This window comes from Salvelinus sp. IW2-2015, linkage group LG5 (genome assembly GCF_002910315.2).
Source record: "Salvelinus sp. IW2-2015 linkage group LG5, ASM291031v2, whole genome shotgun sequence".
Lineage (NCBI taxonomy): Eukaryota > Metazoa > Chordata > Actinopteri > Salmoniformes > Salmonidae > Salvelinus > Salvelinus sp. IW2-2015.
The window spans coordinates 34,884,723-34,898,384 of record NC_036844.1 but is presented as its reverse complement, the minus strand read 5'-3'; the positions used below and the strand labels follow the sequence as shown (position 1 = coordinate 34,898,384).

Sequence of the window (13,662 nt, the reverse complement as noted above, 5' to 3'; positions counted from 1 at the left end):
ATATAGGCTGATATATTTAAAAAAATTCTGGGTCAAGGTTTGGCCTTTTCAGGAGAGGATTTATTACGGACACTTTTAGTGAGTTTGGTACACATCTGGAGGACAGCGAGCCGTTTATTATGTTCAACATAGGAAGGCCAAGCACAGGAAGTAGCGCTTTCAGTAGTTTAGTTGGAATAGGGTCTAGTATGCAGCTGGAAGGTTTAGAGACCATGACTATTTTTGTGAATGTTTCAAGAGATACAGGATTAAAAAACTCTAGTGTCTCCAGGAGTCTGTAATTTGCTTTCTAATGATCATGATCTTTTCATCAAAGAAATTAATGAATTRGTCACTGCTGAAGCGAAGGTCATCCTCTCCTGGGGAATGCTGCTTTTTAGTTGGCTTTGCGACAGTATCAAAAATAAATGTTGGATTGTTTTACTTTCCTCAATCAGGTTGGAAAAGTAGGCTGATCGAGCAGCAGTGAGGGGTCTTCGATATTGCACGGTACTATCAGTCCAAGCTAGTCGGAAGACTTCCAGTTTAGTGGAGTGCCATTTCTGTTCCAATTTTCTGGACTCGGGCATTTTCTGTATACCAGGGAGCTAATATCTTGTGACACATTTTTTTGGTTTTTAGAGGAGTGACTGCATCTAGGGTATTACACAAGGTTACATTTAGATCCTCGGTTAGGTGGTTAACAGATTTTTGTTCTCCAACGTTCTTGGGTAGGTGGAGGGAGTCTAGAAGGGCATCTATGAATCTTTGGGCTGTCCAAGAATTGGGCTGTCCAAGAACAGTTTTTGATGATCCTTGGTTAGGGTTTTAAAAGATTATTTGTTGCGATTGCATATGTAATAAAATGGTGGTCCAATATTCRAGGATTATGAGGAAAAACATATAGATCCACAATATTTATTCCAAACTAACAGAATTAGATCCAAGGTATGACTGTTGCAAAGCATAGGTCCGGAGACAAAACCCAATGAAACAAAACCCAGTCCGGTCCGTAGGTCCGGAGACGAAACCCAGTCCGGTTGGACAAAACCCAATGAGTCGACGATGGCTCCAAAAGGCCTTTTGGAGTGGGTCTGTGGACTTCTCCATGTGAATATTGAAGTCACCAAAAATGTGAATATTATCTGRCATGACTACTTTCGGTTATTTGAAAATGAAATCATCTCCAAAATATCGTTATTTTTAAAACAAGCCATAGAAAGTTGGATACAATTTCAGTTTAATCCACCAGAAAATACAGAACAAATAATCCATCAAATATTGTGGTTAAACTAAAATATACTAATTGATAAAAAAAAAGCTTTAATTTTTGATATTTAAAAAAATATATATATTTATGTTTGTAAATGATATCATTAATAGGACTGGTGGAGTTATATCACACATGCAGCTAACACAAATATATGGAAATGTCTACTCTACCCAAAATTACAACCAACTAATTGCAGCATTAGCGCAAAAATGGAAGAGGCAAGTGGAAGGGGGAAAAAGTAAGGAACTTTATCAATGGAAACAGGATGCACCTGAGCTCAATTTCGAGTCTCAAATCAAGGGTTCTGAATACTTATGTAAATACGTTTTATTTTATTTTATTTTTTTAATACATTTGCAAACAAATAAAAAACTGTTTTCGCTTTATCATTATAGGGGTATTGTGTGTAGATTGATGAGGATTTTTATATTTAATCAATTTTAGAATTAGGCTGTAAAGTAAAAAAAAAAAATGGATAAAGGGAAGGGGTCTGAATAACATCCGAACGCACTGTAAATGTATCACATTAAATAAATTATTTTGTCAAAGCAACAATATAACTTGGGCTTTACAATGATGGGAAAACGTTGTGACATTTTTAGGATAAGTGGGTTCAAATCGTCCTAGAAGTTACAATGGGTGCATGGATTGATATGTCAAATGAGATTCGATAAACTATTAGCGTCTGTTGCTATATCAACGCTGTGATGACATTATAGCTTAAATTACGTTATTTTCATCATCGCTATGCAAACCAGGCTGACTTCCACGACAATTTCGCTGTTTAAACAAGTTTTGTTTAGCTAATAAAATGAAAACTTTTGTTTATTATCTATTTTTCTTGCTTTGGCAATGTAAATATATGTTTTCCCATGACAAAATGCTCTTGAATTGAGTGAGAGAGAGAGAGAAGAGAGAGAGAGAGGAGAGAGAGAGAGAGGAGAAAGAAAGAAAGAAAGGAAAGAAAGGAAAGAAAGAAAGGAGAGAGAAAGAGAGAGAGGAGAGAGAGAGAGAGAGAGAGAGAGAGAGGAGAGAGTGAAGCAGAGAGAGAGAGAAGGAAAGAGAAAGAGAGAGAGAGAGAGAAAGAAAGAGAAGAAAAGAGAAAGAGAAAGAAGAAGAGAGAGAAAGAGAAAAAGAGAGAGAGATGAGAGAATTGTTATTTACTGTAACTAGGAGACAGTGCTTTCTAATAGATGTGTTCACACCCACGGTATTTTGCACAGGCTAAGCATGGCTACATCATACTATCGGTGTAAGCCTGTGATTTGGACTACCATTTCCTTTGTCACATATATAAGATTGCCTAACTTTTTCAGCAGACTATCTTCAGTGAAGCTGCTTATGCCTCTCCTCTCCCTTCATGTGTGTGTAAATCCCTTCTGATGTTTGCTTTTACTTTTATGTTCCGTTTGTTTCAAGAGCTTTTTGTAACTTGTTTGCATTGATAATCATTTGAAATACTTTTAAGAGATCTGTTTGTGGGTAGCGTGCTTCACTACCAAAAGGCACTGTTGACTGTAGTGTTAAGTTATGTTATGTCTGTAATATCTACTGCAGAGTTTACCGGTGTGTGAATGCCATTAAATCATGTCATGTTTCTTATTTTTCATCACATATATACGACCTACCAGCTAAACAGTTCAGCATCTGAGAAACCTGGGGCAATCTAGAAGTGGCTTACACTGACAAAGCCGACTGGAACCTACAAGATCATTATACACAGAAGGACCGTGTTTAAGGTATGTAGTAAGGTTTAGGTTGGATCCAATGTATATATTCAGATGTACACAAATGTTATGAGAGTTTAACGGATCTTCAAAATATTTGCTGTCAAATTCAAGGGAAAATGGATCTATATCTGTTTGTGGGATAGCTGCTTCACTACTAAGACAAATTCTTTATTTTCAATGACAGCCTAGGACAGTGGGGTTAACTGCCTTGTTCAGGGGAAGAACGACAGATTTTACTTTGTCAGCTCAGGGATTCAATCTTGCAACCTTTCGGTTACTAGTCCAACACTCTAACCACTAGGCTAACACTCTAACTACTAGGCTAACTGCCGCCCACTTAACTATTTTCACTCATTACACACTGTATATACATAATATGACATTTGAAATGTCTTTATACTTTTGGAACTTTTTATTGTTCATTTCACTTTTGTTTATCTATTTTCTTGCTTTGGCAATGTAAATATAGGTTTCCCATGACAATAATGTCTTTGAATTGAGAGAGAGAAAGAAAGATTGTTATTTACTGTAACTAGGAGACAGTGCTTTCTAATAATGTGTCACACCCACGGATTTTGCACAGGCTAAGCATGGCTACATCATACTATCGTGTAAGCCTGTGATTGGACTATCCATTTCCTTTGTCACATATATAAGATTGCCTAACTTTTTCAGCAGACTATCTCTGGAAGCTGCTTATGCCTCTCCTCTCCCTTCATGTGTGTGTAAATCCCTCTGTAAGTGCATTTTTACTTTTATGTTCCGTTTGTTTCAGAGCTTTTTGTAACATTGTTTGCATTGATAATCATTGAAATACTTTTAGAGATCTGTTTGTGGGATAGCTGCTTCACTACACAAAAGCACTGTTGACTTAGTGTTAAGTTATGTAATGTCTGTAATATCTACTGCAGAGTTTACCGGTGTGTGAATGCCATAATCATGTCATGTTCTTATTTCATCACATTATACAGACCTACCAGCTAAAACGTTCAGCATCTGAGAACCTGGGGCAATCTAGAAGTGGCTTACACTGACAAAGCCGACTGGAACATAGAAGATCATTTCATCACAGAAGAGACCGTGTTTAAGGTATGTAGTAAGGTTTAGGGTTGGATCCAAATGTATTATTCAGATGTACACAAATGTTATGAGAGCTAAACAGATCTTCATAATATTTGCTGTCAAATTCGAAGGGAAAATGGATCTATATCTGCCGGTAATGTCACCAGCGACGGCAGCACCCCCTGTTCTACCGCACCTTTGAACTTTAGATATGGAATAGTATTGCTTATTGAAGTCTTGACACTGATGGTCAGACTATAACACGTAGCCTAATATAACATTTATTTGTGAATGATTAAGTATTTATTGCATGAAATAAACACCAAATGTACATTTTGCCAAAGAAATAGGAGTGGAAAAATATAATTTTTCAGCATCTCTCTAGTGCATTTACGAACGGGTGGGTACTGACCGCGGGCTAACGTCCAATATTTTTTTTTGCAATTGACACTTTTGCCTTTCATTTCCTTAGAAACAGTTCAACTGATGTAATTAGAAAAATGCGGGAAGCCTATAAACCTCGCTCCACGAGAAGAGCAGAATTGACAGTAAAATCATAACAGATGCCAACTACATTGTTTACGCCTTCATTCTATCGATTAATACCATGTATTCTTGTGTGTAGTGCTTTATAGTCTTCTAATTGTGATTGACAAATAGCCAGACAAATATCCTGAATTATAAGCAGACAAATATCTAAATAAGGCTTTAAAAATTCAAAAATGTTATTTTTTTCAAGATTTTTTTTCTTCATTTATTAAACTAAATATGAATAAATACAAAATGTAACAAGCTGTGGACATCTGTAGGATCAGTAGTGTATGCAGTGTGTGGAGAGGGTGTTGTCTGGTGAAACAGACCAAAAAACCATAAGGTGGTGGAAGCCAGCCTGCCAGTCAGGGAAGAGAGAGAGTGTTGGCTGATGTGGCCACCCTTTATAGCCTGCAGGCCAAGCCTACCCAGGTACGCTACATCAGCTGACGATCCTCCCAGCTCTGCCCACTGGCCCCCTGCAACAAGCAGACTACCAAACAGGAGATCCCAGCAGACAGAGTGGAAGGGAAGTCACAAGGCCAACTCACATATCATCAGGCTCTATAGTCAAACTGGAAATGCCCCTGTGCTGTCCTTCTGGGTTTTAATCACCTTGTTTGTGTAGTATTACTTTTACTTTATTGATTCAAGAGCCTTTTAAATAGTTTTACGTATCACTGTATGAGTTGTTCCAGCTGGAGAGTTAGCTCAAATGGTAGAGCACTTGCTTAGCATGCGAGAGGTAGCGGGATCGATGCCCGCATTCTCCAAAAAACATTGCTATGAGGTGGCAGGTAGCCTAGTGGTTGAGCCAATAACCGAAAGGTTGCTGGATCGAATCCCGAGCTGACAAGGTAAAAAATGTCATTCTGCCCCTGAACAAGGCAGTTCAGTTCACTGGTAGGCTGTCATTGTAAATAAGAATTTGTTTTTAACTGACTTGCCTAGTTAAATAAAAATGAATAAATAAATACAATTATTGAATAGTGTTTGTGCATAAAGATGGAGCCCACAAAATACTTACCACAAATGCCTTGTTTGCAGTATTGAATATTGCTTTCCATTACTCAATTTTGGATCGTCATTAGCACAGTATACATGATCCCAATTTTAGCTCCAAGACACCAGCAATCTGAAAAAGGAGGTTGTGCTGATTTGTTGGCACATTGAACCATGTCGTGTATTGTGTGTAGCTTAATGAGGAAAAAATCTATTTAATACATTTTAGAATAAGGCAGGAARATAACAAGATATGGAAAAAGAAGGGGTCTGAATACTTTCCGAAGGCACTGCATGTACATTTTAATAGCCTGTGTTTTTATTGATCTATAGAGTATATTAAATACTTCAGTTTTTTTTCTATATTATTTTACAATGTAGAAAATAGTAAAATAATTAATAAATCCTGGAATGACTAGATGTGTCCAAACTTTTGACTGGTATTGTATTCTATTATTATTTACAAAATTACACAGTACATTATTTACCATTAATTTCTATTGGGAACAAAATAATCAGAAACAAAACCAAAACAAACTGAAAATGCATCCAACAAGTTACAGTAGTCACTAGCTTGATGTAGTCATTGCGTGCTAGGAATATAAGACCAAATACTAAACTTTTGACTACTTTATTTATAAGTATCTTTAGAGGTGTCAATCATTTTTACCCTTATCTTTTTGGAGAAAAAAGTGTTTCTTGTTGAACAAAATCTCTTTCTCTAAGCATTTGAAATAATATAAAATAATATCATTTTCATTTGTTTTTTATAATACAATAAATTTACATTTTAGCTTCACTGTCCAAATACATATGGACAATACATTTGCATTCTATTCTATGCTCTTGGGGCCCGATTCAGACTTGTACGCCTTTCATTGAACTTTTTCAGTACATTTATCTCAAGCCATCCACTTAAATTTGGTGTACCTTTTTTAACTTGAATTATCTCGACAGACTCATTTGAATATATGGAGAGACCGGTTCAGAATATTAGGGATCATTGAAAGAAAGCCATGTAAATACGTACATATTCATTTCATTTCCATTCATTTCCAGCACCAATTGGTAGATTTAAAAATACTCTGATCTTGTATATTATTTAGGGTTAGGAAAGTATTTATGAATAATATTGTTTTACGAACAAAATATATTGGTGAACCAAAAATCCAGTGGTCTGATTAATCAATTGTTTAATCCATGAACAATTGGAAGGTGAGAAAAGTGTACAATAGGGGATGAACAGTAGTCCTACAAATCTACCCGAACAATCCTCACTAATCGTAGAACTGAGATAACAACAGTGCAGTCATTGTGAACCGTGCTTCAGGTTTAAGATACTGTGTATGGTCTGCGTGCCATAATGATTCAAATAGGCTACATGTCCCAAATTATTGGGACTACTTGTAATACGTTAGCCTGATATGATCCACTATTGCTTGCGATCCTGAGGAACAAACACAGGAACGTGATAGAGGAAATAAAGGTAAACTAACAATGTAATGGAATGATGTAAAACTAACAGTAAAGAGAAAGTTATAAATGTATGTGGGTAAAACTGACAGTGGCTACCGTTACTGGCTAATATTTAACACGATACAAATTGTTTAAAAAAATACAGTGAAAAGCCTGGGTATAACAATTAAAACATTATAGGAATCATAAATCAACTCGGTATGTTTGGCGTTGTACTGTCATTTGCACATGGCATCTTTAAAAAATAAAGTAGATGTCGTTCCACTTGGAACTAACAGGTTGCTCAACCTTATTAATCGTTTCATTGCACACAAAGGTGGTGGATTTATAAGGGAATTAAGTCAAGGTCAGAATATGATGTATCTGTAGACACATCTCCGCCACACCTTCATTTCTATGGTCTTCACCCCAAACGAATAGCAGTTGAATAGCAGGCTAATCTCATTCTTAAATTCAAGGTGAGAATACACGTAGAGTGAACAGCACATTAAAAGGGAATTCCTTTCCATTTACTTGCGCTTAACTCGGGTCGGGATTCCCCCCTTGGTGCTCGGGATGGAATTGTAGATTAGAAATGAATGACATACTATTGAAGTTGTTTTCACAAATTCCAGGTGTAAAATTAGAGTTTGAATGTTGTTGGGTAATTTCTGTTTTAGTTGTATTGTTCTAAATAACAATCTCTTACCCTGTCGTAGGAATTGTAGGATTCCCATCACTAAAGAACTAGGAGAAGAGCTTGTCCTTTCATAAAACTTCTCCTTACAAGATTACTGTACTAAAATGACAGTTTTATGTTCTTAAATCAAGTCGCTTAATAAAACTCATCACAAGTTTGTATTTTATATTCTAGGTATCATAGCTGAGACCAGATCCTTATAAGAAACATCAAGAGGGAGAACCTACAAGAAGCCAGAAGATGTGCTGCCCTGCAGAAGCTGGCTCAAATTCATCTTGGATATGTACTCTATACATTTTTTAAAATTGGCTAAGACAATAATACAAGAGCCTTGAGCAGTTTCTAATATCACCTGTATGAAAAGACAAATTATCCATTGGACTAATTAGTATGTTAAACATGCATCATTTTAATTTACAAAGTTGTGAACTGATTGTTTAATTTATATATTCTCGGCAACACAGAAACAAAATCCCTCCTCCTTAGGTTCTGGAGTTAGAGGTATGAGATTTGATACTAAAGCTAGTGGCGGAACCAGGGTGGAGTCTCTTTGCTAGCTCCACCCCCTTCTCTCCGCAAGTCTCGGCCAAGTCTATTGGCCAAATGTCTCATCCCCTTCCGTAATTTGAAAGATGCCAGGTGCACCCCTGTGAAAGTGTTATTCAGCCAAAAAACGAGTGACACGAAACCAACACACCGGAACAATTACCCCTGGTTATTCGTTACATCTCACAGACATTAGTTACATTTATCTTAAACTGAAATGGCTCAGAAAAGACAGAGTGATGAGCCATTGGACAGAGCCCCCAAAAGGTCACCAGTTTCTGATTCAATGGACTCAACCCCTACCAATATAGCTCATGAACTGAATGCCAGATCCCCTGGTTTTGTTCCCCCACACCTCCCACAAATTAACAACACAGATAATGGGCAGTCTCAGAACCTGCCTTCACTGCCTTTAACAGCAGGTGAAAATGATGCTCATTCATCCACTAATGATGCTCAGCAAATGGATCCTCTTGGTGCTTTGAATGCGTATTTAGAGAGACTTCAGCAAGGTGACGACGGCATAGACAGATCCATAAGAGTGATTAATCGAGCAAAGTTCAATACAACTGAAATTAGACAGCGGTTGGACATGAGTCGGGATGATGTGAACGACTATGCCGTCTTCTATGCTATGATTTTAGAGGCAATAGATGGACTTTCAAAGAAAATGACAGAACTGGCCGGTGCTAATGATGTGAGACTGTTACAGTTGGAGGGTGACTTTGTGTTCCCAGTCTCAGCCCGTTTGCCAAATGGAGAAGTGGAACCTAACACATTTTTTTCGTTAATCGAGCAGGTGGTCCAGAGTAACCAAGAAATATTGACTGATGACACCCTAGAGCTTGTTGTACAAATCGTACACAATCTTGAGGGTGGTGTTGGTCCACGTAGAAAGGTGACAGATATCTTGGATAGTGAGCTAATTAAGAAAAAGTGTAGGCACCTCATTGTACTCACTAACAAAGACAACAACCTTTGCTTTGCCACTTGTGTAGTAATGCTTTTAGATCCAGGATTGACTACGAGTGACGCTGAGCAGAAAGGCAGAGATCTGCAGACTTCAGTTGGGTTATCTGAGCTCACTAAGGTTTCTTTATCAGACATTAACACATTTGAGAAGAATCTGGGTGTTAAAATAGTGGTATTTTACCGTGAACGGTCAGATATAAAACACTTTAAAACACCTTTAAAAAAACCTCATGCCAAAACAGTGTTTCTGTACCTGCATGATGACCATTACTATGGTATCAAAAACCCAAAGGGGTTTCTGGGAGTTAGCTATTTTTGCAACTTTTGCTATGCTGGCTATAGCAAAAAGAATGACCACAAGTGTGAGAATTGCTGCAATGTCTGTCATCATGCTAAGTGCCCAGATCAGCCAAAGCAGACCATCCAGTGTACAGAGTGTTTGCGTATCTGCCGATCTAACTTCTGCCATACACAGCACAAAGTTCGTAATTTGAATAAAGCCTCTGGTAAAATGTTTTCCACGTGTGATGTAACCAAATACTGTTCCCAGTGTAAGAGATGTTACACTATTAATGTGGCCAATCCGAAGGAGCACAAATGTGGAGCTAATCGATGCCACTGCTGTAAAGCTGTTAAAATGGAAGACGAAGGCCATCAGTGTTTCATTCAAAAACTTGAACCCGAGGAGCCTAGTGAGAAGTACATCTTCTATGACTTTGAGACAAGACAAGACACAGATGAGCACGTTCCCAACTTTGTGTGCTGTATGGATTTCCATGGGGAAACCTGGACTGCAGAGGGAGAGGACTGTGTTAAAGCCTTCTATAAAAAATACAGAACAAACAAGTACAACGGCTATACATTCATAGCCCACAACTCAAAGGGATATGATGGGTATTTTTTGATGAACTATCTAGTCGACAACATGATTACACCAAAAATCACAGCACAAGGCAGCAAGCTTATATGCATTATTGACAAAGACTTTAGACAAAGATACATTGATAGTCTCAGTTTTTTATCAATGAAGCTGAGTGACATGCCAGAGGCAATGGGCTTTGAAAATGACAAGAAGGGATATTTCCCACATTGGTTTAACACACAGCAAAACCAGAATTACATTGGCAAGTACCCCTCCCCTGAATTATATGGTGACAGAACCATGATGAAGAAAGAGAGGGAGAACTTTCTGCAGTGGCACAAATCAAAATCTGAATCAAAATCTGAGTTTGACTTCAAGAAAGAGATGGCAGAATATTGTAAGAATGATGTGATCATTCTGCGGAAAGCATGCTTACGGTTTAGGGAAGAGGTCCTTAGCACTACAAAGGTTGACCCACTGCAATGTGTGACTCTTGCTTCCCTGTGCATGAAAATCTACCGCACAAAATTCTTACCCGAAAATACCATTGCCATTCCCCCATTAGACAATTACATCCAAAGTCAGAAGACTTTTTCTAATCCATCTATTCAATGGTTGGAGTATTTGTCTCACAAGGAAAAACGATCCATAAAGCATGCTCTGAACGATGGAGAAAAACGGGTGGGCAAGTACTCGTTGGATGGTTTCTCAGAGGATGATGATGGCACCACAGCCTATGAGTACGCTGGCTGCTATTTTCATGGTTGCCCAGACTGTTACGACTATAATGCTCTTTGTAAGCAGACCAAAATTACCTTTGGTGTCATGCATCAGCGTTTCCAGGACAAAATCAGCTCGTTGCAAAAGGACCACAATTTGAATGTGAAGGTAATGTGGGATCATGATTGGAATGATCTCAAAAAGACAGATCCAGAGGTCCAGACGTTCTTGAAAACCTTTGAAATGCCTGAGCCCATGGAACCCAGAGATGCCTTTTTTGGGGGTAGGACGAACGCACTCCACCTGCATTACAAAGTGCAACCAGGGGAGACAATCCAATACTATGATTTCACGTCACTTTATCCCTTTGTAAATAAGGCAAAGGCTTACCCCATCGGACACCCTAACATAATTGCACGTGAATTTGAGCCACTAGACAAATACTTTGGTTTCGTCAAAGCCAAAGTATACCCCCCAAAGGGTCTGTATCTTCCTGTGCTACCATATCGTGCTGCTGGCAAGCTCATGTTTCCACTCTGCAGAATCTGCTCTGAGTCAGAGAATCAAGAGACTGAGTGTACTCACTCAGATGAGGAAAGGGCTCTAACTGGAGTATGGTGTACTGTTGAAATGGCTAAAGCCATTGAGAAGGGGTACAAAGTTGCCAAACTGATTGAAGTGTGGCATTTCCCCGAAAAGTCTGAATCTCTCTTCGCTGAGTATGTCAAGACCTTTCTAAAAGACAAACAAGAGGCCAGTGGGTGGCCTCATAGTGCAGCTGATGAAGTTAGCAAAGAAGCGTACCTTCAGAGATATGAGGAAACGGAAGGTATTAAGCTGAACCGTGAAAAGATTGTTGTCAACAAGGCCATGAGAAAAATTGCTAAGCTTTTTCTGAACAGTCTTTGGGGAAAGTTTGGCCAAAGAGCAAATCAAATGAACACAACTTTGATTAAAGATTTGCAAGAACTTCTGAACTGTGTGTTCTCTCCTGAGATAGATGTTTCTAATATCTCTTTCTTGAATGATGATGTTGTCATGGTGAATTGGAAGTACATTGAGAAGCGCCACAGTTCTCCTGGTCCTGTTAATGTTTTCATTGCCGCTTTCACAACTGCCTATGCTAGACTGGAGCTCTACGACCTCATGGAAAAACTGCAGAAACGAACACTGTACCATGACACAGACAGTGTCATATTTGTGAGTAGGCCTGGAGATTGGATGCCAGAGCTAAATGAGTTCTTGGGGGGCCTGACGAGCGAGTTAGATCCAGGTGATCACATTGTGGAGTTTGTATCGGGTGGACCAAAGACATACGGATACAAAACACACAATGGAAAGAAATGCATGAAAGTTAAGGGGATCACGTTACATCATTCCAATGCAGCTTTAGTACATCTGGAGTCTCTCATAGGATTGGTCAATGACTTTCTTAGAGATAGGGACAATTCAGATGAGATATCGACACAGAATACCCAGATTGTCAGGGACAAGAGGAGATTCACTTTAAAAAACCGCTCTGCCCCAAAACGATTTAGAATAGTGTATAACAAGCGGAGGCTTTTCCCAGACTACAGCACACTGCCTTATGGGTACTAGGTTCTCTGTCTGTACTATGCCATTCTTGAAAAGTGTATTTAATCAATCTAATGGAAGAAAATCACTATTCTGTGAAGAATGCCTGTATATGTTGTCTATGAATATTGTTGTAATTATGATAGCACTGGTGGGATTGTCAAGACCCTCGATTATGATTTCTGGGCAAAAGTACAGAACATTGCATTTGTTTATGCGATCCTTATCTCATAGCTTGTGTTAAAGTATATAGAGCTTTTATGTAAATTTACCATATTCCATATTATATTGAACATTATTTGTTGTATCTGACTGTTATTTTCTTTTTGTATTTTTATACGATATGTGATTATTTTTTACAAACACAATTATTTTTGTTTTACTTTTCAGGCCATATTTATACTGTGTGTGTATATATTTTCAATATTGTACTATCACATTTTTGAATTGTCACATTATTTTTTACTTATTTAAAATCTGCAAAAGTAATTAAATACATTTTAGAGTGGAAGCTATTTCACATGTTATTATGGCATAATAAATTCCAATTTACCCAATAAATGACTGGGAGTTTATATATAGTGTGCGACTCTCTTTATTTATTTATATAGCTTATAAGAAATTCCATAGACCCAATGCATAACTAATAAATGCCTCATGAGCTTAGTTCAGTTGTCGTACCCCATCAGAACCCACTATTACCTTGTTTTACTCCAATGCTTGTAAACAAAGTAATTGTTAACAAATACTGTACAGTGCCTTCAGAAAGTATTCACACACCTTGACTTTGTTCACATTGTGTTGTGTTACAGCCTGAATTGATTAAATAGAGATATTGTGTCACTGGCCTACACAGAAAACCCTATAAGTTATGTTTTTAGAATTTTTTACAAACAAATTAAAAATGAAGCTGAAATGCCTTCAGTCAATATTCTACCCCTTTTTTATGTCAAGTTTAGATAATATTCCAAAATGTGTATCCTGCACTGAAGTACTACTGCAACTTTTTGTCCTGAATACAAAGTGTTATGTTTGGGGAAATCCAATGCAACATAGTACCCTTCTCAATATTTTCAAGCATAGTGGTGGCTGATTCATGTTATGGGAATGCTTGTAATCGCTAACGACTGGGGAGATTTTCAGGATAAAAAAATTAACTTAAAGGAGCTAAGCACAGGCAAAATCCTTGAGGAAAACCTGGTTCAGTCTGCTTTCCAACACACACTGGAAGACAAATTCAACTTTCAGCAGAAAA

General features: G+C 37.8%; 1 protein-coding gene across 1 annotated transcript; it reads left to right on the top strand.

Annotated features, from left to right (window-relative positions):
• The first annotated feature begins 3,651 nt into the window (after window positions 1-3,651).
• LOC111964425 (uncharacterized) lies at window positions 3,652-12,982 on the top strand. The gene is made up of 3 exons (XM_023988327.2): window positions 3,652-3,719; window positions 3,954-4,071; window positions 7,907-12,982. The coding sequence occupies exon 3, from the start codon at window positions 8,496-8,498 to the stop codon at window positions 12,429-12,431; it is 3,936 nt and encodes a 1,311-aa protein (XP_023844095.1). The 5' UTR covers window positions 3,652-3,719; window positions 3,954-4,071; window positions 7,907-8,495; the 3' UTR covers window positions 12,432-12,982.
• The last annotated feature ends 680 nt before the right edge of the window (window positions 12,983-13,662 follow it).

Bases quoted from the DNA above. Each gene is read 5' to 3' on its own strand.
- LOC111964425 (XM_023988327.2), top strand. From the start codon at position 8,496: ATGGCTCAGAAAAGACAGAGTGATGAGCCATTGGACAGAGCCCCCAAA.